The following is a 27977-nucleotide window of genomic DNA, read 5'->3' on the forward strand; positions in this document are numbered from 1 at the left end:
TGACACGTGTTTTGTTTTTTTGGCTCTGTACTCCACCCAGCACTTTGAAATGATGCAATGACTATGTGGTTAAAGTGCGGACTAGCTTTATTTTGAGGGTATTTTCATCCATATCGGGTAAAACCGTTTAGATATTTCAACCCTTTTTGTACGTAGTCCCCACATATTCCCGAGCACGCAATGACTACATCAAGCTTGTGACTCTTTATTGGTGCATTTGCAGTTTGTTTTGGTTGTGTTTCAGATTACTTTGTACAAATGAGTGGTAAATAATGTATTTTGTCATTTCGGAGTCACTTGAATTGTAAATAAGAATGTTTCTGAACACTTCTACATTAAATGTGGATGCTACCGTGATTACGGACAATCATGAACGAATGAGTTGTGAGAAAGTTAAATGCATAAATATCATACCATTGGATCATTTCAAATCCAATGTGCTGAAGTATTGAGCCAAAACATAAACAACAACATTCCCTGTATATACTGTATTTTCATGAGGGTTATAAATTCTGGTAAGCTCCCTGAACAAAACGAAACATATGTTGAGCATCACAAACGATATTAGTAAGTTAGAGAAAGCAGATAGGCCTAATACTCAACCCAGACAACAGGTGACAGAAATGAATCAGCGTTCATCTCCAAAGTCCATTCACTTATTACACAAAGACCTATCATTTTGACCCCGCATCGTAAACAACAACATACACTATGGTAACCGCTGTAATGTGACCGTTATGCTCACGTCACAAACACACACAGTAGTGTGCGGACGGACACATGCTGTGTCCACATGTACAGTGTGGGGGGTGAGAGGTTACGATGAAAGTGACAATGGGGGGACAGTGTGATTGATCCATGAACACCCTGACAGGGGGACATGACGGTGAAGACACAATTTGACAGCCACTGATCTAAATGACACTGGGTTATCTGCTGTTACACTCCTGGCACTGTGTGTGGATATGTGTTCATTGAAAAATGCTTGCCTTTCAGCACATGATATGCAACAACCCAATGTCATTTCTTAAACCATGAAGTAGATCCAAGTGGAATTACATCAGGACTGACTGAGTGCCCAGGCATTACAGTACACATGATGCAGATCGACTAAAGTAAAAATCACAATACCATGAACACCAAGTGCCTGATACATTCTGTCTACATGTTATGGACAGAAAGGTGATGGCAGACTGGACACACTCCGATGGCACACATTATCCAGAACACATTTGAAAACGGAGACTGGTTCCTCTCAAGGGTTCTTATCTAGGGATTGTTTCCTTGCCACTTTCCTCCAACCGTTTTTACATTTGTTAGCTGGTTGTTTAGCAACAGCCAGAATCTCATGACTAACAATAAGGTAGCACTTCTAGTGGAAATAGATTGCACCTGTTAGCAGTGCATTCAAACGCATGGGGAAAGTGCTCTGCTTTACACAGTGGTGATTGGGTACCCTTTCCTTTCGCCATACATGGGAACTGTTTCCCCACCTCTAGGTAATATGATGACAAGGTCAGGACTAAAACAAGCCGACACAGGGGACAGTGTCCTCAAAAAGCAGGAACTGTATACCCCTGCAGTGCATCAAACTGAGAATGTCCTGAGTAAGGGGAAAATACTGTCCAGAAAAATACATTGTCACTCTCCACTTAGCAGGCCCCTAGTCCCCTGTTTTTGTGGCTCTCTCCCCCCTTTCTGTCTCTCGCTCCCTTTCTGTCTCTCTCTCCCTCCCTCCCTCCCTCCCCCCAGCGCAGGTTAGTGACATTGGATCTACTTTGGGTTGATGGAGGATGCTGGCATGTTCACAACTCATGGTCAGCATGAGTTGGCCTCTACGGGTGGACGCAAATTGGCTTGCGGGGGCGGAATCACTGGGGTGGCAGGGGAGGGGCATGTGGTGCATGCAGTATGCTGATTGGATCCCACTACACCTGGGTTCTGAGTGGCGCCTTCAGGGCTCCTAACAATTTCCTGCCTCTAAAAGCGGCGTTTGGACAAAGAGGGGTCCACTGAAATCACAAAGAGACAGAGGAGAGAGAGTTCAGAGAGGAGGAGACAAAGGGAGGGAGCGAGAGGGAGGGGGAAGGGAGAGTACAGCAGATGCACATACAGTCACAGTTGACAGAGAATATCTAGAAACAGGAAGAGAGATGAACAACAGTGTGGTAATTTCAAGTATGACGGAAGACAAAATGCAGTATAGAAATAAACAGAGAATGACATTAGGAGATAGTCAAACTATGGAAAAACTGTTCTCCTGTTGATAGTAAATTGTTTATTTTGATCCACCATGTGTTGACTGACTCCTGATAACTAACTCTGGGTAACTGCAAACTAAAGTACCATATGCTTACAATTTCCAATACCTATTTAATGAATCCCATCCTTTTTAACGGGTTCTGATAATGTTCTGGTTTAGTGCAAGATGTCACAACATTTCCAAGACCGTTCCAAGCCGTTCAATTTATCAAAAATCAACTCAGTGTCTTGACTGAGTAATGAAAAAATACAAAATATATAATATAAGAAATACAATTGCATATCTCTGCATGGATACAGGAAGAGTATAATCTGTCTTAAAAACAATCAAATAAACACGATTGAGACAATTCTACTATACGTGCCCCCATTTCAACATCCCAATTGTCGGTGGCGTCCGGTGGCGTCCGCAGCAGCTGCCACTCAACTGCAACGCACAAATCACACTGGTAGGCTGGCTGGGCCACGGTTGGCTGCTGCTAATGACACTTTAATGCCTTAATTAATTAATTAGCCATCTCTCAGATTAATTCTTATTGATTGAGCTGCAACCGGGGCAATTAGCGAGATCCTAATTGAATACATTTTTTTATTATTATATTTATTTCCAGCTTTTGCACTCAATCCTTCATCTGCATAATAATGCAGATTTTGAATTCCAACATATTTGTCCCTTCAATAATCACCATCGATTGATGACTAAGGGGGAAAGTAATTTCAATTCTATCTAAAGTATTGTGTTGAAAAGTATTTTGGAGCTAAATAGTGTTTTGACAGGAATCATATTCAGAAGCCCAATGTTAAATTATTAAGAGAAGAACAGTTCTTAGTTTCCAATACTAAGGACAAACCCTCATTTCGAAAACAAAAGGCCTAGTACCTCCCTTTGTACCTACCTTACCAGTGATGTCATGTACAGACACATGAACAAAGATGGAAGCCTCCTCCATACCTTCCAAATACACGTGGCGAAAACCTAAAATAAAACAAAGACATTATGACAATGAGCCCGGCGACAAGGAAACAGCGCAATGTTCCGTCTCTCAGTTAGAACACACACAGCCAACGCTGCTGTCCCATGTCACACTGAGTATTTAAATACGGTAACAGTTTACTTGACACCCAGTGTCATTACACAGTATGACGTGGTCATAAACATGTCATAACTTGTCATAACCTGCCATAATATGGTCATAACACTGTCATGACCCATATCTATACCTGTTGTGACATATATTGTGTTGTTTTATGGCTGTTATGACAACTAAATAAAATTGTCAAAACCCACATTTATTCAAATTAAGCATTATGACCCTCCTGTGTCACTTTACTTGGACTAAGAAAATACACTATGACACTGTCAAGAAACATTATGACCGGGGCCTCCCGAGTGGCGCAGTGGTCTAAGGCACTGCATCGCAGTGCTAGCTGTGCCACTAGAGATTCTGGGTTCGAGTCCAGGCTCTGTCGAGGCCGGCCGCGAGCGGGAGACCCATGGGGCGGAGCACAATCGGCGGTAGGGATGTCCTTGTCCCATCGCGCACTAGCGACTCCTGTGGCATTGGTGGGCAATGCGTCAAGAAGCAGCTTGGTTGTGTTTTGGAGGACGCACGGTTCTCGACCTTCGCCTCTCCAGAGTCTGTACGGGAGTTGCAGCAATGGGACAAGACTGTAACTGGATACCACAACATCGGGGAGAAAAAGGGGTTAAAAAATAAACATTATGACCACCATAAACATAAGCCCGATAGGCCTATCAAGTACAGGCACTATATATACAAAAGTATGTGGACACACCTTCAAATGAGTGGATTTGGCAATTTCAGCCACACCCGATGCTGACAGGTGTATAAAATCGAGCATAGTCAAGAAATCTAAATAGACAAACATTGGCAGTAGAATGGCCTTACTGGAGAGCTCAGTGATTTTCAACGTGGACCGTCATCACCTTTCCAACAAGTCAGTTTGTCAAATTTCTGCCCTGCAAGTCAACTGTAAGTGCTGTTATTGTGAAGTGGCAACGTCTAGGAGTAACAACGGCTCAGCTCAACCCGTACACCACACAAGCTCACAGAACGGGACCACCGAGTGCTGAAGCGCGTAGCGTTGAAGAATCGTCTGTCCTCGGTTGCAGCACTCACTACCGAGTTACAAACTGCCTCTGGAAGCAACTTCAGCACAAGAACTGTTCGTCAGGAGCTTTATGAAATGGTTTTCCATGGCCGAGCAGCCGCACACAAGCCTAAGATCACCATGCGCAATGCCAAGCGTTGGCTGCAGTGATGTAAAGCTCACCGCCATTGGACTCTGGAGCAGTGGAAACGTGTTCTCTGGAGTGATGAATCACGCTTCACCATCTGGCAGTCCGATAGACGAATCTGGCCCTTTCCTGTTTCAGCATGACAATGCCCCCTGTGCACAAGTCACTCAGCTCCGTCATATCCTCATATGGTCTCTCCCATCACTTCTATGAGGATGGACCTCTCCTCTTCTCTCTATACACCAAGTCACTCAGCTCCGTCATATCCTCATATGGTCTCTCCTATCACTGCTATGAGGATGGACCTCTCCTCTTCTCTCTATACACCAAGTCACTCAGCTCCGTCATATCCTCATATGGTCTCTCCTATCACTGCTATGAGGATGGACCTCTCCTCTTCTCTCTATACACCAAGTCACTCAGATCCGTCATATCCTCATATGGTCTCTCCTATCACTGCTATGAGGATGGACCTCTCCTCTTCTCTCTATACACCAAGTCACTCAGATCCGTCATATCCTCATATGGTCTCTCCTATCACTGCTATGACTACTTTTCTCCTTCCCCCTTTCTGACACCAAGGTGGCGACACGCATCTCTGCGTGCCTGGCAGATGTCTCAGCTTGGATGTCGTCCCACCACCTCATGCTCAATCTCGACAAGACGGAGATGCTCTTCCTCCCGAGGAAGGCCTGCCTGCTCAAAGACCTCTTCATCACAGTTGACAATTCCATAGTGTCACCCTCCCAGAGTGCAAAGAACCTTGATGTGACCCTGGACAACACCATGTTGTTCTCTGCAAACATCAAGGCATTGACTCGCTCCTGCAGGTTCATGCTCTACAACAGGAAGCGGCACAGGTCCTAATCCAGGCACTTGTCATCTCCCGTCCGGACTGCTGCAACTCGTTGTTGACTGGTCTCCCCACTTGTGCCATCAAACCCCTGCAACCTATCCAGAACGCCGCAGCCCACCTGGTTTTCAACCTGCCCTAGTACCCTTCATGTCACCCCGCTCCTCCTCACACTCCACTGGCTTCCAGTCGAAGCTCGCATCAACTACAAGACCATGGTGCTTATCTAAGGAGCAGCAAGAGGAACTGCCCCTCCCTAACTTCAGGCTATTCTGAATGCGGAAGACACATTTCTGTTTAATGCATTCAGTTGTACAACTGACTAGGTATCCCCCTTTCCCGTTTCTTTATAAGCAATAAGGCTTAAGTATAAAGGATATATGGCCAATATACCATCACTAATGGCTGTTCTTATGCACGAGTGCCTGGATACAGCCATTGGCCGTGGTATATTGGCCATATACCACAAACCCCCAAGTTACCTTGCTGTTATTTTAAACTATTTTGGGTTAGAACAGTAACAAGTATTGTTTTGTCATACCCGTGGTATACGCTCTGACATACCACAGCTTTCAGCCAATCCGCATTCAGGGCTCAATCCACCCAGTTTATAATAACAAACACATAACATACATAGCCTATACTAACACAATAGGCCAGGCAAGTCAGTTAAGAACAAATTCTTATTTACAATGACGGCCTACACCGGCCAAACCCGGACGACGCTGTGGCCAATTGTGCGCCGCCCTATGGGACTCCCAATCCCGGCCGGTTGTGATACAGCCTGGAATCGAACCAGGGTGTCTGTAGTGACGCCTCCAGCACTGAGATGCAGTGCCTTAGACCGCTGCGCCACTCGGGAGCCCTGAGCAGCGGTTGGGGGTTTGGTGGAGTGCAGAAGGAGGAGGACGTAGGTAGGTACCTGGTATCATGCTGTTGAAGGCAATGGTGCGCTGGCCAATGAAGTCCTGGCCGATAGGGTCGTGGTCCCACACCAGGAAACGGACCAGCACCAGCTCGGGCATGTGCAGCGTGAACACCAGTGTCTCCTCCCACATGGGGTTAAAGCCTGGAGAGGAGAGGAGAGAGAGAGGGAGGGAGAGAGGGGAAGGGAGAGGGGGGAGGAGAGGGATGAAGCAAGAGAAGGTGTGGGGAAGAAGTAAAGTGTGAGAGAAAATATAGAAATAGACAGAGAGAGCGAGAAAGAGGTAGAGAAAGAGGGAGAGCGGTGAAGACACAGATTGAGATGGGCAGAGAGTGGGAAAGATATGGACAGTGAAAAAGAGCAGGAGAGAGGGAGTGAGAGAGCGATAGAGAGAGACGAGTTAGAGCGCTGGCTCAGCAGTCATGAATAATTCAGGGTTGTGTGTGTGTGTAAATGTGTGTGTGTGTGTGTGTGTGTGGAGACCCAGTGGTGCTGTAAAGTGCACTGCTTTGGTGCCAACCTCATCAATTATCCATGACACACACACACGCCGAGACAAGTGCAACCAAAAAAACGAAACGCCTGACTTAACCCAACGTAAAGGACGAGTAGCGGGTGCGATGCACATTTAGCCAACTTTTTATCCAAGCGTACTCACCATTGTCATCCACCACCCTGGTTTGTTCCTTACAGCAGTCCACTGGCAGACCAATGATCTCCACCTCCACAAAGGGGTCGATAATCTGACCCACAGACAGACAGGGACAGACATACAGAAGTTAAGAGGCTTCACCAAAACAGCCAATGTAGTAGCAGTATTAGTAATAGGGACATTGTGTAATTTTGGTCCAAATATATGATCTTCCTCAAATTAAATCGCTAAAAAGGTCCTTTGGAGGATGGATTTTCGGCATATATTTGAAATCTGTATGTAAAATAAATCATCACCTCTCCTCTGTCCCCCAGCATGGAGTCTTTGGGCTTGGGCAGCTGTTGCCCACTGATGATCTTCAGCACCAGTTGTTTCTTCATCTGCCCCGGCAACGGGTCCTCCATCATAGGGTTAAAGACACCTACAGGACGGACGGAGGTACAAAAACCCTCTTACTCTTTCCTCTGTTAGATACCTGGGTCGTACTCACGAGGCACCAAATGAAAGAAAACAGACTGAAACAGGGAGAGACAACCTAAACTTGTCCAATAAGAAATGCTTATTTTTTTGTTTCTGTTGCAAAACGCTTTGCTACGGTGTGCACTTGTGAATTGCGGCCCTGTAGTTGTTTTGCTATGAAATTAATGGGAGGATGCTGCTGCCCACCTTCACACATGCAGGCCGGCTTTAGGATGTAACCACAGTTGCCGTTGCTGTTGAACTTGGCTCGGTTCAGCTGGAGCACTCTCCCCTCCGACTGGTAGTTCAACGCCACTGAAAATCACACAAACCAAAAGATTTTTAATTCAACTTAGAAACTAAAAAAATCTGGGGGCAAACGGAACCATATTCTGTCCGCATGAGCAGCCATTGGAGAATTAAACTAAATCAAATCAAACTTTATTTGCCACATACGCCGAATACAACAAGTGTAAACTTTACCGTGAAATGCTTACTTACAAGCCCTTAACCAACAGTGCAGTTCAAGAAGAAAATATTTACCAAGTAGGCTAAAATAAAAAAGTAATAATAAAAGTAACATAATAAGAATAACAATAACGAGGCTATATACAGGGGGCACCGGTACCGAGTCAGTGTGCAGGGGTACAGTAAGTTGAGGTAATCTGTACATGTAGGTGGGGCGAAGTCCAACTCTACATTATCAAACAAGGTTTTTTTTATGGAAATGGACCCCCCCATACCTAGATGGCATCCAGCATTCCAGAAGGGCTGTGGGTTGAAGTTGGAAGAGTCCACACGGTAGGAGGAGGGGTAGATGCGTGAGAGCTGCCGCTGGTTGAAGTGGATGAAGGTGGGGGCTTTCTGTTGCATGATCTGGTGGGCCTTGGTCTCGCTTAGAGAAGACACCTGCCAACTGGAGCTCGTGACTGGAAGACACACACAGAACACACATATAAGACACACAGACAACTAAATCCTTTATGTTGGCTTGGTGTTAAAACAAATCAACACACAAAAATGAAATACTCCTTTGTCTGAAATGGACTGTGAACACTTTAAAAACGGATACATTCCATTCCTCTCTATTCCTACTCCTATCTCTGGGGTCAGTATCCGTATAGTAAAGCAGTTTCCGGTAGGGTGTGTTATCCCTGCTCACCTTGTGTCTCTATGTCGGAGACGCCCACTGACTTGGTGTATTTGACCAGGTCTGACAGAGCCCTGGACAGCTTCATGGTCTTCTTCTTCCTGCAGGAAAACAACCAGTGAGCCAGTGGTACAGTGCTATGGTACGTCTAGGCTTACAGTATGGTTGTACAGAGTGTTTCAATGGTAACCTGCTATGTAGTACATGCTGCCATGTACCTGCTGTGGTGCAGGTGTAACATGTCACAATGGTAACGGTCCATGTCTCTGTGGTAACGGCCCATGTCTCTGTGGTAACGGCCCATGTCTCTGTGGTAACGGTCCATGTCTCTGTGGTAACGGCCCATGTCTCTGTGGTAACGGCCCATGTCTCTGTGGTAACGGCCCATGTCTCTGTGGTAACATCCCATGTCTCTGTGGTAACATCCCATGTCTCTGTGGTAACGGTCCATGTCTCTGTGGTAACGGTCCATGTCTCTGTGGTAACAGTCCATGTCTCTGTGGTAACAGTCCATGTCTCTGTGGTAACGGCCCATGTCTCTGTGGTAACGGCCCATGTCTCTGTGGTAACAGTCCATGTCTCTGTGGTAACGGCCCATGTCTCTGTGGTAACGGTCCATGTCTCTGTGGTAACGGCCCATGTCTCTGTGGTAACGGCCCATGTCTCTGTGGTAACGGCCCATGTCTCTGTGGTAACATCCCATGTCTCTGTGGTAACGGTCCATGTCTCTGTGGTAACAGCCCATGTCTCTGTGGTAACATCCCATGTCTCTGTGGTAACAGTCCATGTCTCTGTGGTAACAGTCCATGTCTCTGTGGTAACAGTCCATGTCTCTGTGGTAACGGCCCATGTCTCTGTGGTAACGGCCCATGTCTCTGTGGTAACGGTCCATGTCTCTGTGGTAACAGTCCATGTCTCTGTGGTAACAGCCCATGGCCATGTCCGAAATCTGGCTTACCTGCTAAACTGTTAAACTACATACTGTGTCGTAATCATACTGCATACTATATAGAACATACTGTTTAGTAAAAAACGCATACAGTAAGCAACAAATATCAATATAGTACTACTCATTCATACTTAGAAGGCATCATCGAATGCCCAATCGTGCTTATTCCCCACAACTTGTTCATTTTTGTAGATCCCGATTTTTGTAGAGCCCCCCCTATTCTGATAATCAGCTGTTATCGAACACACGTGGGTGTGAAAAAACTATTCTCTTCGTCAATTATGCAGTGAATTCCACTAGATGAAAAGTCTAAATCAGTATGACATCCAGGCATTTAAAGTATACTTGATTTTTGAAATTTCATAAAATATAAAACAGATTTTTTTTCGCATACTCGAATGGCCTACTATCTAGTTATGGGTATTAGGACATGGCCCATGTCTACACGGGAACATTTCATGTCTCTAAAATTAAATCAAATCCAATCAAATGTTATTTGTCACATGCGCCGAATACAACAGGTGTAAACCTTACAATGAAATGCTGCTTACTTACGACACGCCATTAACCAACAATGCTTTAAGTAAAAAATAGAAAAATAAAAGTAACAAATAATTACACAGCAGCAGTAAAATAACAATAGTGAGGCTATATACAGAGGGTACTAGTACAGAGTCAATGTGCGGGGGTACCGGTTAGTCGAGGTAATATGTACATGTAGGTAGAGTTAAAGGTACTATGCATAGATAATAAACAGAGAGTAGCAGCAGCGTAAAAGAGGGGTCTGGGTAGCCCTTTTGATTAGCTGTTCAGGAGTCTTATGGCTTGGGGGTAGAAGCTGTTAAGAAGCCTTTTGGACCTAGACATGGCGCTCCGGTACCGCTTGCCGTACGGTAGCAGAGAGAACAGTCTATGACTAGGGTGGATGGAGTCTTTGACAATTTTTAGGGCCTTCCTCTGACACCACCTGGTACAGAGGTTCTGGATGGCAGGAAGCTTGGCCCCAGTGATGTACTGGGCCGTACACACTACCCTCTGTACTGCCTTGCGGTCTGAAGCCGAGCAGTTGCCATACCAGGCGGTGATGCAACCAGTCAGGATGCTCTTGATGGTGCAGCTGTAGAACCATTTGAGGATCTGAGGACCCATGCCAAATCTTTTCAGTGTCCTGAGGGGGAATAGGCTCTGTCGTGCCCTCTTCACGACTGTCTTGGTGTGTTTGGGCCATGATAGTTTGTTGGTGATGGGGACACCAAGGAACTTGAAGCTCTCAACCTGCTCCACTGCAGCCCCGTCGACGAGAATGGGGGCGTGCTCAGTGCTCATTTTCCTGTAGTCCACAATCATCTCCTTTGTCTTCATCACGTTGAGGGAGAGGTTGTTGTCCTGGCACCACACGACCAGGTCTCTGACCTCCTCCCTATAAGCTGTCTCATCGTTGTTGGTGATCAGGCCAACCACTGTTGTGTCATCTGCAAACTTGATGATGGTGTTGGAGTCGTACCTGGCCATGCAGTCATGAGTGAACAGGGAGTACAGGAGCACGCACCCCTGAGCACGCACCCCTGAGAGTGCACCCCTCAGTGTTGAGGATCAGCATTGCGGATGTGTTGTTACCTACCCTTACCACCTGGGGGCGGCCCGTCAGGAAGTCCAGGATCCAGTTGCAGAGGGAGGTGTTTAGTCTCAGGGTCCTTAGCTTAGCGATGAGCTTTGAGGGCACTATGGTGTTGAACGCAAGCCCTGCCACACGGTGGCAGAAACATTATGTACAAAATAAGTTACAAATAACACAAAAAAAACATACACAATAGCACAATTGGTTACGGGATCGTAAAACAGCAGCCATCTCCTTCGGCGCCACTCTCTCCTAAGTCTCTATGGTAACAGTTCATGTCTCTATGGAAACAGTCCGTGCCTCTACGGTAACAGTACCTGATGTGGTGTAAGGGAGCGCGGGAGGCCATGCTGGTGCTCTCCTGGTCCGTGTCAGTGTCCTCAAGGCTGTTGGTCTTCTTCAGCTTGGCCGCCTTTTTCTGGAGGGGAGAAGGTCAGTATAATACAGTCACAAGAGCACCAATGCACTAAAGTTTCTAGGGATGAGCTTAAGTGGTGGGCCAAAGCAAGCTATCTGCTTTAGTTTTCAAGATGATCGATCTCCGTCGAGGGAGGAGCTGGTTTTTACATATTGTGTATATTTATTTATTCTGAACACATTTCCGTTAGTTGGCAATGTCAATTCTTGATTTAAAAAAAAAACGTTTACGTTCGCTAGCTGGACAGGCTAATGCCGCCCCAATTCCCCGGAGTACCCGGCTAGGGTAAAGGAGTATGTAGTGGCAAGGGTCAGGGATATAGAACAGGTCTCCTACACAGATGCACGTGAAATAGTTTAAGGAGCGAGGAGAGCTGAAGATATGGTGGTGGATGCTCAGCAGACTGTGGAGATTCAGAGTGTTGTTCAACAGCTGAGGGAAACTGATATACTGATGTGAAGAAGGTGGATTTTATGGTGTCCAAGAAACTGGACATAATAGTATTTACGGCTGAAAAGGTTTTTGAGTTTCCAGGACTTCACTGCCGAAACATTGCAAAGAATACTGTCCAAAGATGGTCTTCCCTCTCAAGCCCCAGAGCCTGTAGGGATGGGTGTTGGCATTTGAATCTGAATGAAGAAGTACACTGAGCTTTGTTTAGTTTAGATTTATTTTGTTAACTATTTGGGCTGATATACAGCCAAAACAGTAGGCGCCGGCATGCAGCTATTGCATTTGTTTGTGGACTGCAATACTATCAAAGAAGAACACACTGCACAGTAGGTGGTGGCAATACACCAATAGCTGTAGTCTGCCATAAAACTTTAAAGAAGAAGAAGAAAAAGGCAAACGCCGTCGAGTACTAAACTGTAAACCCATCAAAAATGGTGTATCATCCATGGTACTATCTCTGCTGATCACGTCTGCCAATCACGTAATCCTTACCTAAAGTAGTAGACAGCTGGTGACATCTTGAGAAAGACCTCCGTCCGACAAACTTCTATCAAATCTTTTTTATTTATAATCTGACCATTTAGTTATAGAAACGTGATACCATCAATACGAGCTGTAAAATGGCTCAAAATGGAATCAAATCAACTTAGAACAAGTAATGTAGTTAGTTATCTTGCTAGTTGGCTAGCTAGTTACAACAAGTATATATGTTGCTAGCTAGCAGGAGCAGATAGCTTTATCACTAGCTAGCATTTCATTTAGCTATTAGTTTATCCAAGTAATAATTTAAGACAACATAAATCTGCAGGACAAGTAGTGTAAATATAATACAGTCATCAAGGCAGGACCCACTAATTTCATTCATACTGACAAATAAGAAATGCCACATATCCCTGTCAATAGTTGGAGTAGGACGATTGCAGAGCACCCTGCCTCAGACTGTCAGATGTTCATTTTCTAGCTCACAAACTCCATCCCTTTGCTGTGATGATTTATTTGTTTGTCTTTCACTTTTGTCTCACATAATCTATTCAGCTCTCCTGTGTCCAGCTCCCAGAGATCAACCAAGTGCTTTTGACCAAGCATGGGCTGATTCTCTCATCTGTGAGGAGAACCATACTACTGCAGTTTGAACTAGCCCTGCCGTCACCATTTAGACATTGGGACCACGTATGCATCTGCCTGTTGTCTTTTCGTTGGGGGTTTTGTCTTGCACAGTGTAGTGCATTATAGAGTTGAAGATACACATGCTTGTTTGAGCATCTCGAAGACTAATGTAGAATCAGTTTTAAAAACATCTACAGGTTTAGCGTCCCCGTCCCGTTGAGTTAACGTAGGCTAATGTGATTAGCATGAGGTTGGAAGTAACAAGAACATTTCCCAGGACATAGACATATCTGATATGGGCAGAAATCTTACATTCTTGTTAATCTAACTGCACTGTCCAATTTACAGTAGGTATTACAATTAAATAATACCATGCTATTGTTTGAGGAGAGTGCACAGTTATGAACTTGAAAATGTATTCATAAACCAATTAGGCACATTTGGACAGTCTTGATACAACATTTTGAACAGAAATGCAATGATTCCTTGGATTTTTTAAAAAACTGCTAAAATTAAAGCAGGAAGCACCAGTGACTCGGTCTAAAAAAAAAGTGGTCAGATGAAGCAGATGCTAAACTTAAGAACTGTTTTGCTAGCACAGACTGAAATATGTTCCGGGATTCTTCTGATGGTATTGAGGAGTACACCACATCTGTCACTAGCTTCATCAAAAAGTGCATCAATGACATCATCCCCACAGTGACTGTACGCACACACCCCAACCAGAAGACATGGATTAAAAGGCAATATTCGCACTGAGCTAAAGAGCAGAGCTGCCGCTTTCAAGGAGCGGGACTCTAACCTGGAAGCTTATAAGAAATCCCGCTATGCCCTCCGACGAACCATCAAACAGGCAAAGTGTCAATACAGGACTAAGATTGAATCGTACTACACCGGCTCTGACGCTTGCAAACTATTACAGACTACAAAGGGAAACACAGCCGAGAGCTGCCCAGTGACACGAGTCTACCAGACGAGCTAAATAACAACTTCTATGCTCAGTAACTCCGAAACATCAGCAACAACATCAGCTGTTCCGGGCGACTGTGTGATCACGCGCTCCGCAGCCGATGCGAGTAAGATCTTTAAACAGGTCAACATTCACAAGGCCGCAGGGCCAGACGGATTACCAGGATGTGTACTCTGAGCATGCGCTGACCAACTGGCAAGTGTCTTCACTGACATTTTCAACCTCTCTCTGTCTGAGTCTGTAATACCAACATGTTTCAAGCAGACCACCATAGTCCCTGTGCCCAAGAACACTAAGGCAACCTGCCTAAATGACTACACTCACATCTGTAGCCATGAAATGCTTTGAAAGGCAGGTCATGGATCACATCACCACCATTATCCTGGAAACCATAGACCTACTCCAATTTGCATACCACCCCAACAGATCCACAGATGATGCAAACTCTATTGCACTACACATTGATCTTTCACACCGGGACAAAAGGAACACTTATGTGAGAATACTATTCATTGACTACAGCTCAGCGTTCAACACCATAGTGCCCTCAAAGCTCATCACTAAGCTAAGGACCCTGGGACTAAACACCTCCCTGTGCAACTGGATCCTGGACTTCCTGACGGGCCGCCTCCAGGTGGTAAGGGTAGGTAACAACACATCCGCCACGCTGATCCTCAACACGGGGGCCCCTCAGGGGTGCGTGCCCAGTCCCCTCCTGTACTCCCTGTTCACTCATGACTGCATGGCCAGGCACGACTCCAACTCCATCATTAAGTTTGTCGATGACACAACAGTGGTAGGCCAGAGACCTGGAGGTCAGAGACCTGGACCGTGTGGTGCAAGGACCAGAACCTCTCCCTCAACGTGATCAAGACAAAGGAGATGATTGTGGACTACAGGAAAAGGAAGACCGAGCACGCCCCCATTCTCATCGACGGGGCTGTAGTGGAGCAGGTTGAGAGCTTCAAGTTCCATCACCAACAAACTAACATGGTCCAAGCACACCAAGACAGTCGTGAAGAGGGTACAACAAAACCTATTCCCCCTCAGGAGACTGAAAAGATTTGGCATGGGTCCTCAGATCCTCAAAAGGTTTTACAGCTGCGCCATCGAGAGCATCCTGACGGGTTGCATCACCGCTTGGTATGGCAATTGCTCGGCCTCAGACCGCAACGCACTACAGAGAGTAGTGCGTACGGCCCAGTACATCACTGGGGCCAAGCTTCCTGCCATCCAGGATCTCTATACCAGGCGGTGTCAGAGGAAGGCCCTAGGTCCAAGAGGCTTCTAAACAGCTTCTACCCCCAAGCTATAAGACTCCTGAACATCTAATCAAATGGCTACCCAGACTATTTGCATTGCCCCACCCCCTCTTCTACGCTGCTGCTACTCTCTGTTATTATCTATGCATAGTCACTTTAATAACTCTACCTACATGTATATATTACCTCCATTACCTCAACACCGATGCCCCCGCACATTGACTCTGTACCGGTACCCCCTGTATATAGCTCCGCTATTGTTATTTCACTGTTGCTCTTTAATTATTTGTTATTCTTATCGCCTACTTTTATAGGTATTTTCTAAAAACTGCATTGTTGGTTCAGGGCTTGTAAGTAAGCATTTCACTGTAAGGTCTACACCTGTTGTATCCTGTTGTAATCTTTTACCAGATTTAATGTGTTATATTCTCCTAAATTAATTTCACATGTCCACAAACTTCAAAGTGTTTCCTTTCAAATGGTATCAAGAATATGCATATCCTTGCTTCAGGACCTGAGCTACAGGCAGTTAGATTTGAGTATGTCATTTTAGTAGAAAATTGAAAAAAAAAGGGTCTGATCCTCAGGTGACAGATTATTTTACTATTGTGACATGCAGTGGGGAGAATTATATTGTCCCCGTCAGGAGCCCAGGATTTTGCCATAGATGGTAAAGTTCTCGTCTTTGGAATACACAAACTTTAGATTGCATTTTGCTAAGGCAGTGTTCCCCAACTCCAGTCCTCGAGTACCCTCAATTGTACCTATTTTTGTTGTAGCCCTGGACAAGCACACCTGATTCAACTTATCAACTAATCATCAAGCCCTCAATGAGTTGAATGAGGTGTGTCTGTTATGGGCTACAATGAAACTATGTGCTGTTGAGGTTATTTGAGGACTGGAGTTGGGAAACACTGCGCTAAAGCACTGGTCTCCATCTACATCGGTCAGCTACATTGGTGACCAGGGTGGGATCCTTTCCATGGGCCTGGGGCGGCAAACAAATGCTCCTAGAAAGAAGGGGGAATACTGAAGCATGTGTTGATGACAGTTCTATAGTCTCCATCAGAGGCTCAGGCTTTTGGCATAGATGGTAAAGCTCTCATTTCTGGACTGCAACGTTGTAAGATTGTGCCCTCCAGGGTACTTGATATACATTGATTGGTACTGCAACTTACACTATATTTAGATACTTCAAATACTGCCTGAGACACCTTTCCTATTTGTCTCCGTACTCAATAAATGGTGAAACACTATTTGTGATGGTGTTCTTTGTTCAAAAGTATATGTATGAAATGTACATTTGGAAAACATGTCTGATACTCAGACTCATAGTTTGTAGAATAATGAATGGATTGGCAAGATTTTGGCACCGTCAACCTTTAGGTTAGTAGAAAAGTTAATCATTTAAACCAACATTTAGTATTTGAAACTCAAACGTGAATTTCCCAACTGCTTTTTCTATAATCCTACAGTCTCCATACCTTATTTTCCAATATTATGCATGGCCGCCATGGTATTGGGTAGCTGCTATTTGAGAGCTCATCTGGTTTAGAAATCAAACTCTGGTTATCTTATTGCAGAGCACATTGTACAACTGTTTTTAGAGAACTTTGTACTGCAAGGTATGATAACCAGAGTTTGATTTCTAAACCAGATGAGCTGTGTGTAGGCTATGCTATATGTACTGGCTAATATGCATACGCAGCTGTCCTGTTTAAACCTCTATTCTAGCATACATGACACACATCTTTCTATCTACATGCTTTTATTTGGTTTTCTATGCTAAGTACATGATGTAATGTTTATTTAAGCCAGCGGCTAGTTACATGAAATGAGACATACAGTGAGTGTACCAAAAATTAGGAATGCCTTCCTAATATTGAGTTGCACCCCCTTTTGCCCTCAGAACAGCCTCACAGTTTCCTGTGTGTATCAAGAATGGTCCACAACCCAAAGGACATGCAGCCAACTTGACACAACTGTGGGAAGCATTGGAGTCAACATAGGCCAGCATCCCTGTGGAACGCTTTCAACACCTTGTAGTCCATGCCCTGACGAATTGAGGCTATTCTGAGGGCAAAAGTGGGTGCAACTCCTCAATATTAAGAAGCTGTTCCTAATGTTTTGTACACTCAGTGTATATATATTTTTTTACTATAAACGTTGGGGGGCCCCCCCCAAAAAATCACTTGTGTTCCGGTTTTGACCTGTGGGCCGCCTGTTGCCGACCCGTGATATAAGGTGTAGGGTGTGATTTCAAACAGCCATGGATCTAAATGGACATGTTTTAAATGGGACATGATCCTGACCTGACATTCCTCAAAAGACTAATGAAATGGAATGGGATGGAATGAGAAGAATGGTAAATTCAATCATGTTGAGATAACAACAGGAATTAAGGACAGGAGTGGAGACCAGGGTCGTGTTTAGCAGGTACAAAACAGAAACGTTTCAAAATGCTTCTCAACGGAAGAAACAAAAATGAGCATCCTTATAAGACAAGTTCAGTTGGTACGGTAGCACCTCTGCTCCAAAGTGTTATCCATCAGTACTGTAACATTATGTTGAATCAAAACACTTCACTATGTTATGGCCTACTGAACACGACCCAAGAAAGATGACCTGAGAAGGTGGACTGGAGAGGAGAGAGTGAGGAAGAGGAGGTGGGGTGGCGAATGAAGCCCACCTTGCGTTTGGAGAAACTTCCCATGAAGCTCCTGCCTAGACGCTTGTTGGTGCTGGGGTTGGCTTCGTCCCCTGTGTCTGCATCATCATCACCTTTGCCCTGGAAGAGAAGGAGCACACAAACACACACAATTCAGCACCTCCTTTACACATATTTTGTTGCCACAAAGACACCTGTCCAGTTCCAAAGTGATATGTTTTTGGTCCCACTTTCAAAGGACAATAACCTGTAGAGGCATTCTAAAACATTTATGAAGACACACACACCTATTTTCTTCACCATGTTTATTGTCTTCACGTAAGCAATGCCTAGAGACTCATTTGAATGCTAATGTCCTCCTTATTGAAATTGATTGGCGCTTGGCCTCTGTGTGTGTGTGTATATGCGTGTGTGTTTGCTTGCATGCGTGCATGTGAGTATATGTGTGTACTGTTGCTTGCATTAGGCACCCTGGGTAGGAGGCATTGCCTCCTCAATCAGCCAAAGCCCTCCGCTGCTGCTAGGCCACACTACTTAATGTTTATCATGATCAGGAGAGCGAGAGAGAGAGAGAGAGACAGAGAGACAGGGCTCAATTACAATGCTAATGAAACATTCTACTAATAATGGGCATCTCTGCGATAAGAGAAAGGGGAGGAACAGAACGATTGTCTCAGCGAAAATGAAAACGTTTTCCCAGAATACTTATATAAGTGTTGCTTCTCAGGCTTACAGTGGTACTTAACGAAATGTCCCTTTATATTACTTACAGTGGTAGTCCAACCCTGACAGAATAAGTGTGCAGAGGCTCTCTTCTTCACTCCACTCACACCCCCGTTGGGTGTGCGTGTGGTAGCCTACATTTCTTCACTGTCTACAACAGACCTGGGGGTTCAAATACTATTTGAAATCATTTTAAATTCTGGACTTGTGCTTGATTTTGCATGCCTGTTGCAATGGAGCCAATAGAAAAGTCCAGGCAGGTTAAAGCAAACACTCAAAGTATAGAATATGAACCCAGTTCTAGTCTACAGAGCCGTGGTTGTTACCTTGGAGGCTGACTGATCGGTGGGCTTGGTGGGGGACAGGGTGGCGATGGTGAAGCTGTCTGGGTCCTCGCGGTCACGGATCTTGGACTCCTTCAGCAGGTTGTCCAGCTTCTTCTTAGCCACGTTCTCTACCTGCTTCCTGGTCATGGATGTCTGGGAGGGAGAGGGGGGAGGGATGGGATGGGGGGGAGAGAGAGAGGGTAAAGGAGGGAGAAAGAGAAGGGGAGGGAACAAGGGGGAGAGATAAGAAGAGGGGGAGGAAGGTGAAGAAAGGGGGGGGGGGGGCGAGAGAGAATTACAGGGTCTAAGTACAACCATATATTGCAACAAATAAAGATATTTTCATTTTGTTCTGATTGACAAAATAAATGGTTGGTCAATGGTCATGCAATATGTCAGAGAAAAGACAATATGTACACTACTGTATTAAAACATTTTGTAGATACTTTTATGTGGAAAAACCCCTGATGTTATGCCTAAATGCCCCCTCATACGACTCAGGACAAAATTAGAGCACTATAGGAAACTGGGTGCCATTTAAAACCACAGAACATTTCAGCATATAACATTACTATTCCATTGGTTGAGAATGAGATTCGTTTTATATGACAATCTGCAATATTGTAATGTACTGATATGTACTATTTGATAAAGAGTAAAGAAACCAATTCTATGAGCACTGACGACATGCATATTGGATTCAAACTATTTTGTGTGAAATCCTTAGGCATTGTGTTATTGTTCGTTGTAATTTAATGTACACTGAGTATACAAAACATTAGGAACACCTTCCTAATATTGAGTTTCACCCCCCCTCCCTTTTGCCCTCAGAACAGACTCAATTCGTCAGGGAATAGACTCTACAAGGTGTTGAAAGCGTTCCACAGGGATGCTGGCCCATGTTGACTCCAATGCTTCCCACAATTGTGTCAAGTTGGCTGGATGTCCTTTGGGTGATGGACCGTTCTTGATACACACGGGAAACTGTTGAGTGTGAAAAACCCAGCAGCATTGCAGTTCTTGACACAAACCGGTGCACATGGCATACCCTGTTCAAAGCAACTTAAAACTGTTGTTTTGCCCATTCACCATCTGAACGGCACACATACACAATCCATGTCTCAATTGTCTCAAGGCTTAAAATCCTTCTTTAACCTGTCTCCTCTCCTTCATCCAGTGGTTCCCAAACCTTTTATAGTCCTGTACCCCTTCAAACATTCAACCTCCAGCTGCGTACCCCCTCTAGCACCAGGGTCAGCGCACTCTCAAATGTTGTTTTTTGCCCTCATTATAAGCCTGCCACACACACACTATACAATACATTTATTTAACACAAGAATGAGTGTGAGTTGGTGTCTTATATGACCAGGGCACAAATAATAATCAATCATTTTGCTCTTTATTTAGCCATCTTACATATAAAACTTTATTTGTTCATCAAAAATTGTGAAGGGTGTGCTTGAAAGGATGCACATAACTCTGCAATGTTGGGTTGTATTGGAGAGAGTCTCAGTCTTAAATCATTTTCCACACAGTCTGTGACTGTATTTAGTTTTCATGCTGGTGAGGGCCGAGAATCCACTCTCACATAGGTACCTGGTTGCAAAAGTCATCTTAACAGCGCGATTTGCCAAGGCCAGAAATCTGACAGTGGCTTCTGATTAAATTCAATTTTCACAGAACAGCTTATTGCAATTTCGATGAGGCTCTCTTGTTCAGATATTGGTAAGTGGACTGGAGGCAGGGCATGAAAGGGATAAGGAATCCAGTTGTTTGTGTCATCCGCTTCGGGAAAGTACCTGCGTAATTGCGCACCCAACTCACTCAGGTGCTTCGCCATATCACATTTGACATTGTCCATAAGCTTGAGTTCATTTGCACACAAAAAATCATACAATGATGGAAAGACCCATGTGTTGTCCTCCAACTTCTTAATCATAACCTCAATTTTGTCCCGCACATTGAATATAGTTGCGGAGAGTCCCTGTAATCCTAGATTCAGATCATTCAGGTGAGAAAAAACATCACCCAGATAGGCCAGTCATGTGAGAAACTCATCATCATGCAAGCGGTCAGACAAGTGAAAATTATGGTCAGTAAAGAAAAAGCTCGTCTCAATTCAAAAAAAAATTGCCAATACTTTGCCCCTTGATAACCAGCGCACTTCTGTGTTGTAAAAGCATTACATGGTTGCTGCCCATATCATTGCATAATGCAGAAAATACACAAGTGTTCAGGGGCCTTGCTTTAACAAAGTTAACCATTTTCACTGTAGTGTCCAAAACGTCTTTCAAGCTGTCAGGCATTCCCTTGGCAGCAAGAGCCTCTCGGTGGATGCTGCAGTGTACCCAAGTGGCGTCGGGAGCAACTGCTTGCACGCGCGTTACCACTCCACTATGTCTCCCTGTCATGGCTTTTGCACCATCAGTACAGATACAAACACATCTTGACCACCAAAGTCCATATGATGTCCCAAAGCTGTCCAGTACTTGTCCAGTGGTTTACAGAAGAGGATGTCTTTCTTAATTGACCCCCCATAAACGTAACGGACATACACCAGGAGCTATGCCAGGTCCGCCACGTCTGTTGACTCATGCAGCTGTAACGCAGATAATTCACTGGCTTGTATGCGAAGCAGTAATTGTTTCAAAACTTCTCCTGCCATGTCACTGATGCATCGTGAAACAGTGTTGATTGATGAAGACATTGTCTGTATAGTTTTTTGGGCCTTTTCCCCCAGCAATATCCGTGGCAGCAGGAATAATTAAGTCCTCCCCAATAGTATGGGGCTTGCCTGTCCTAGCCACTCGGTAGCTCACCATATAAGACACTTCTAGCCCCTTCTTATTAATGGTATCTGTTGCTTTTATACATGTTTATACATGTCTTACTACTCGATTGTCGTCTATATTGTCGCTCAAAAAACTCCTGTGGCTTGTTTTTCAAAGTGTCATGTTTCGTTTCAAAATGTCTGCGCAAGAGTGAACCCGCGAGAGAGTAACGATTAATGTGATTGAATGTTAATTAGTTGGCTACCTGTATTTGACATTGTGTTGTTATTTCGCTGAACACTACATGGTTTAATTTTATTTTTAGCAGTGAAACGAGGTTACTCAGGCGAGAAAAAAAAACTCACTCAAATGTATAGCCCCGTTGGAAAATATAAATGGACTGTTTGAAAATGTGAGTAAAAAAATAAATGTGAGTCACATTTTTATTTGGCGTACTCCCGACGGCATTATGCATACCCCAGTTTGGGATTACCTGGTCTACACTAATTTAAGTGGATTTAAGTGAAATCAATAAGGGATCATAGCTTTCACCTGGTCAGTCTATGTCATGGAAATGTTTTGTATCCTCAGTGTATAGTGTCAAAAGAGAGCACTATGGAAGTTGGACCTGAAACCACTTGCATGCTTCTACCACTAGATGGGAGAGTTACACCACAAACAAACTCCTGTCATCGGTCTCAACATGTACATAGACAACGTCCTGAGATACAAGTAACTAGCAAGTTTCTGCCTTTTTTTATCAAAAGAGATGTACAAAGCCAATCGCTATATTATCCAAGTAGTCTTAAATTGTTTCCTTCCACATAATATACATACTATTTCGCACATATTTTCCTTCAGGACTACTGACTGGAATGGGCTTAACGACAACTATCTTGTCATATCAGGGAGGAGGGAAAGGAGACGAGGAGAAGCAACCATTGAGATATATTGGGACGTATCCTAAAAATTACACCATTGGTCATGGTAAAGCTTCTCACTTTGACTAAGGTTTCATACAAAAATAGAATGTCCCTTCTAACGATTCTATTTCTATGGTTTTATAAATACCTCGGCACTGGCATTGGACAGCAGAGTCACAGGTGTAGTGTGCACAAATGTATGTTAAATAGGATATGATTGGGGCGGGGTGATGTTTAAAGAAGTCTGAGAATGACCACGTTTTATAGTACCTTCCACTTCAGAATGCATGGACGACAATGAAAAGATAGAGAGGGAGAGGTAGAGAGAGAGATAGGAGAAGAGAGGGAGTAGATAAGAAAGAGACAGGTACACAGAGGGAACAACAGAGCTTTACGACAGAGAAGACGAGATGAGGAGGGGGCCACAACGGACACGGGCTAATGCTTAACTGAGACATCATTCATTAAGTACAAACAGGAATGGAAAAGTTATCCCTGACATAAGCATGCATGCCCACAATCACGCAAGCACATTTACCAGCACATATAATGATAAAATAATAACAGCGACAAATATACTTGGGTTGTTTCTAGACTCCAATTAGGAACAAACAACATCCTACACAATATACAATAGGGTATATTTCAGTCTGTATTGTATATTGTATTATTTTCAATATAGAATAGATCGACCGCAGAGTTGGCGGGATTCAAATGGGTAAATGGAGGGAGGAGGAGGAGGGGCCCTTACATCTCCGTTCATCAATTTGCAGTCGTCCTCCATCTCGTCTGCGCTGTCTTCATCCGTCACGTCGCCCTCCTCGTTGTCTTCGTCGATGTTCGGCGGGAGCTTCTTGCCCTGGTGGACAAAAGTGGCGTTAATATATGGGTCATATTTATTAGGCATCAAACAGAAGAAAAACATTCTGTATGAGGGATGGAATACCTGAATAGGGTCAATAAGAATCGCACATTTTCATACTTCGTTGCAAATAGTTTTCCGATTGCATGCTCTAATGAACAGAACCAAGTAGCACCATTTCATGAGTTTCTGGGTAGAAGTTACCCTTAGGCCAGGTCTAGAATCATGTAACCCGCCTCAATACTCTACCTGAACCATTAGGGACGGGTAAACAAAACTGACCTGTACTCCATTCTATGGCCTTTTCATCTGTATGCCAGTGTGTGGGTCAGTTCGAGTTTAAATTCGACATTTTAGGTTGAACTAGATATTAATATCATAATACTGTCTAATTCAGTGTAAACACTAAATGGGTTGTTATTGCTCAGAGGTGCTGAGTGCTATTAACATGGTGCGTATTAAAGGATGTAGCTTTTTGCACTACATTTCCCCAATCTAAACCATTAGGCTTTCCTCCTGAGTGCTAAAGGTGTACCAGCCGTAACAGCTACAGCAGCCACTAGGGACTCTTCCCATACCAGTGTTTCTGGGGTAGTGTTCAGAATGGTGTCATGTTGTAGATAGAAATATCATACATAAAGCTGACACAAATGCCTATTCTCCTTGACAAAGAAGAATGTCTATTCTACATGATACGTTTCTACTTGTCCTGTAAAATGACACCTTCTAAACATGCTGTTCACCAGTAACAGTTTGATTGAATGACACAAACGGCCCTGCTGAGTAGCAGCCTTATATACTCTACGAGAGGGACACTTGAAAAGACAACGCTGATGGATAGAGGGGTAAAAATGGCAGGGATCGATGCAGCAGTAAAGGATCGGTCTCGATCTTGCCGGTCGCCGGTTTTCCAAGGTTCAACGAGGGGATGTTTTTTTGATTTTCTCAGCAGCAATCATCTTTAATAACTAGGTCCTAGGTCAATAACTAGGCACGGATTCTGTTCTAGAAAATCCATAAAGAAGCTACGGCTGCATTTAGTGTCATCGGACAGTTTCGCAAGCAGTGTCCACGTTGTGAGTGGAGTGGAATGAGTTAAAGGCCAATTCCACCCAAAAACTATCTTTTGGTATTTGTTTCTTTAGTCCATTGTTGATATAGTTCCAAAATGTTTTGCATGTCAGCAATCAAGTTTTCCAGACATATACAGAAGTCCAGCCGATATGATAAAAGAATTTGCGGGGAGTATTCCTTTAAGTGCTGTGTTAAACATGGCAGTGTGCTTCTGGTATGCAATGTTTTAGAACCATCATAAGAAGCAATCTCTTCCGGGGCCGCACGCGCGCGTGCGCACACACACTGTTGACAGTTAATTGAAACGCAGACAAAACTATAACGATCCACAATCAAATGAGAAAATCCAGCCAGTTCCAAACGATCATGTAGGAGTGATGCTATAGTACAATCACACGCAGCTCTACTGGACAGCTGCCACATGGCAGTGTGATGTGAATGTCAACCAGGCCTTGGTACTGGGCCTTCTTCCACTAAAGCACCTGGCATCAATAAACCCTCCTTAACTTCAAAACGGGCTGTTCTGTCTCGTCTGCTAATGTGGAGGTAATGGAGGCAACTCAGTTTGTTACAGACATGCATGTGTCGTAGCACTCTTAATTAAAAGGTTTCCTCTCGTTGTCTCCTTTCTTTAGTGATGACGAAGAGAAAAAAGCTGGATAGCTGTCAGCCATATTGATTTGGCCAGTCACGTCCTTTCAAGGTCAGAGGGCATGAAGGAGAGGACTACTTCCGAAGACCCACTAGGGCCAAATCAGAGTGATTTTTAAGCGGTCTGTCTGGGGAAGACGTGCGGAGTTGAGGCTGTATTTAGAACAGCGTGGTAACTAGCGCTAGGAGTGCCCATTGACCCATAGCTGCCTGATGTGCCTAGAGTCAGCTACAGGTTGAACAATTTCCAACTCCATTTATATAGCGAGAAGGAAGGAACTCAGGCGCCTCACCTTTTTAGAAATGAATTTGCTTGTTTCTAATATGATGTATTGCTTTTGGCAATATTCCTCCCTTTCTGTAATGTGACAAGGGTTAGTGTCCAAGCCTGCAGGCATTTGTTCCAAACAAGGCTTCTATTTCAATAGTCTGCAGATCCACGATTCGCTGTATCAGGTGTATTACTGCTGGGAAGAAACAAAAGCCTGAACACCCAGTAGATCTCCTTTCTGGGACCGAGGGTGGAAAGACCCCTGGTCTATGACCGACTGCTAAGAACAATACTTCTGTGTGTGTGTCTGGGCGTGCGTGAATATGCGCATGCAAATTGTTTACCTTGACGAGGATCTTCCCTTTGAGGGTGTCTGGGGAGGGCAGGTGGCCCTGTTCGTCTGCCTTGACGGCTGAGAGGTCCAGCTTTTCTCCCATCACCTCCACCAGGTACTGGGCCATCTTCTTCTGCTGGGGGACGCTGCAGTGGTTCTCTATGGACAGGATCACTGGGTAGCTGACAGGGACAGACGTGGGTTATCACCACGTCTCAGACTTGAGGACAAAGACTCGGGTACAGCCAGAGATAAAGCCATCAATCTATAGTGTCAGACATCTATGGCACAGCCTTGGCACTGGGTTATCACCAATGAGACAGTTGATGACAAAGATATGGGTTTTCAATTTGTGACTAGAGTTTCAGTCCAATGTCATCACCTTCAACCCTCTGAAATTTGATTTTGAAGTGCCTCAGAAAATTACAACATTCTTTGAAGTTGAATACGTTCCTTGCTGTTCAAACAATTTTCTACAAATAGTCTTGCACTAAAGATCACACAAATATGCATGCAGACTCTTTATTGGATTATCGCCTACAGTAGCACTGTGTGTGTGTGTGTGTGTGTGTGTGTGTGTGTGTGTGTGTGTGTGTGTGTGTGTGTGTGTGTGTGTGTGTGTGTGTGAGTGAGTGAGTGAGTGAGTGAGTGAGTGAGTGAGTGAGTGAGTGAGTGAGTGAGTGAGTGAGTGAGTGAGTGAGTGAGTGAGTGAGTGAGTGAGTGAGTGAGTGAGTGAGTGAGTGAGACAGCAGGTCATGTAGAAACACTTGCTTGTTCCAGTAAGCCTGTAGGCGTGTCAAGCCTGCATTTCTCTGTCTACTAAGTACTAAGGCACACAACACAGCCCATCATAACCCAAGACATGATGGTCGCCGACGTTCCCTGTTCTGTCCTCATAAACATGTGTGTGGGGTAGACTGCAATTGCTATGGGCACTACTCAAAACAATACACTGCCTTTCAACTATGATCCCAGGGACTTGTGTATGATAGATGCTAGTCTATGACAGTTGTGTATGATAAATTTCATTCTAGCGGCGCAACAATTTGTATGCTTGCTTTGTTCAAGAAAAACAATTAAATGAAAGAGACTGAGTCACTGAGAACCACCTATTTGTATTAGGAATATTAAGAGATAATTATCTTTAATAGTTTGTGATTTATAAATGACTATAATAATTCAATAGAAACAAATGTTTTTACCATGAGCCTTGTTCATTGGTGTACCTAATGCATTACATACCCTACGGTAAAGTAGACTACATCTGAATGCCACAATGCAACCATTAGCATAAACGCACAATGTTGTTAGGCTCGCTATTGCGTGTATGACAAAAAGCTCTCATCAGACCCCTATCTCATGAAACACCATACTGACGGCAATTGAATTCAACGTCTCATTCCCACGCATTCTCCTATATAGGCTCAGGATGAACGACGCGGCATAAAAGAGAGTTGTGAATTGAGATTATGTGCGAGCGAATGTCTCAGAACCTCATTTTCCATGTGCCATAAAAGTCCCACTTTCTGTCAGGGGGTTGAAACCTGGGAAACTAGCTGATGTGTCTATGGACAAAAGGAGATGAGAGAAAGAGGTGAAATTCAAAGCAGCGACACACTTACTCGTTTTTCAAAAAGGCGTACTTGTTGATGGTCTCGATGACGTCTCTGAAGAGGATCTTGGAGGTGAGCGTGTAACCGTGGTGCACGATGGGCTCTCCGTCCTGCCCGTCCCAGCAGTCCACTTCAGTGGAGGGGAATAAAAAGAAAGGGGAGAGGAGCGACCATGAGAAGTGAAGGGCACTCAAAGCTAGTTAATAGCCCCGTGTTATTACTTTAACCATGCTCGTTTACTTACTAGGGACCCATTAACAGTCACTGACTGTGATGATAGACATAGCAAATATTTGTAACACCGTATGTAACCTGTGTGTGTATATGTGCACGGGTACATGCTTTCTTGCTAACATGTATTTGGGTGCATGTGTTTGCTTGCATGTGCTTCTTTACACACAAATGTTTGCGTGTCTGTGTGTG

The 27977-nt window shown here is 44.3% G+C and overlaps 1 protein-coding gene across 8 annotated transcripts in view; it reads right to left on the reverse strand.

The window, feature by feature from the left end:
- Positions 1–27977, reverse strand: part of LOC139542080 (1-phosphatidylinositol 4,5-bisphosphate phosphodiesterase eta-2-like) — a 176357-nt gene that overhangs the window by 13909 nt on the left and 134471 nt on the right. For all 8 annotated transcript variants that reach the window (XM_071347103.1, XM_071347101.1, XM_071347102.1 and 5 more), the window contains 13 exons: positions 27564–27684; positions 25952–26123; positions 23501–23608; positions 19056–19208; positions 18028–18126; positions 11446–11546; positions 8574–8662; positions 8155–8340; positions 7619–7726; positions 7249–7373; positions 6959–7043; positions 6298–6444; positions 3159–3238 (listed from right to left, as the gene is read on the reverse strand). In XM_071347103.1, the coding sequence (XP_071203204.1) occupies positions 3159–3238; positions 6298–6444; positions 6959–7043; positions 7249–7373; positions 7619–7726; positions 8155–8340; positions 8574–8662; positions 11446–11546; positions 18028–18126; positions 19056–19208; positions 23501–23608; positions 25952–26123; positions 27564–27684 (1574 nt within the window). The remainder of the gene's footprint in view (positions 1–3158; positions 3239–6297; positions 6445–6958; positions 7044–7248; positions 7374–7618; positions 7727–8154; positions 8341–8573; positions 8663–11445; positions 11547–18027; positions 18127–19055; positions 19209–23500; positions 23609–25951; positions 26124–27563; positions 27685–27977) is intronic.

The sequence above is a fragment of the Salvelinus alpinus genome, chromosome 17 (genome assembly GCF_045679555.1).
Source record: "Salvelinus alpinus chromosome 17, SLU_Salpinus.1, whole genome shotgun sequence".
In the NCBI taxonomy this organism is placed as follows: Eukaryota; Metazoa; Chordata; class Actinopteri; order Salmoniformes; family Salmonidae; genus Salvelinus; species Salvelinus alpinus.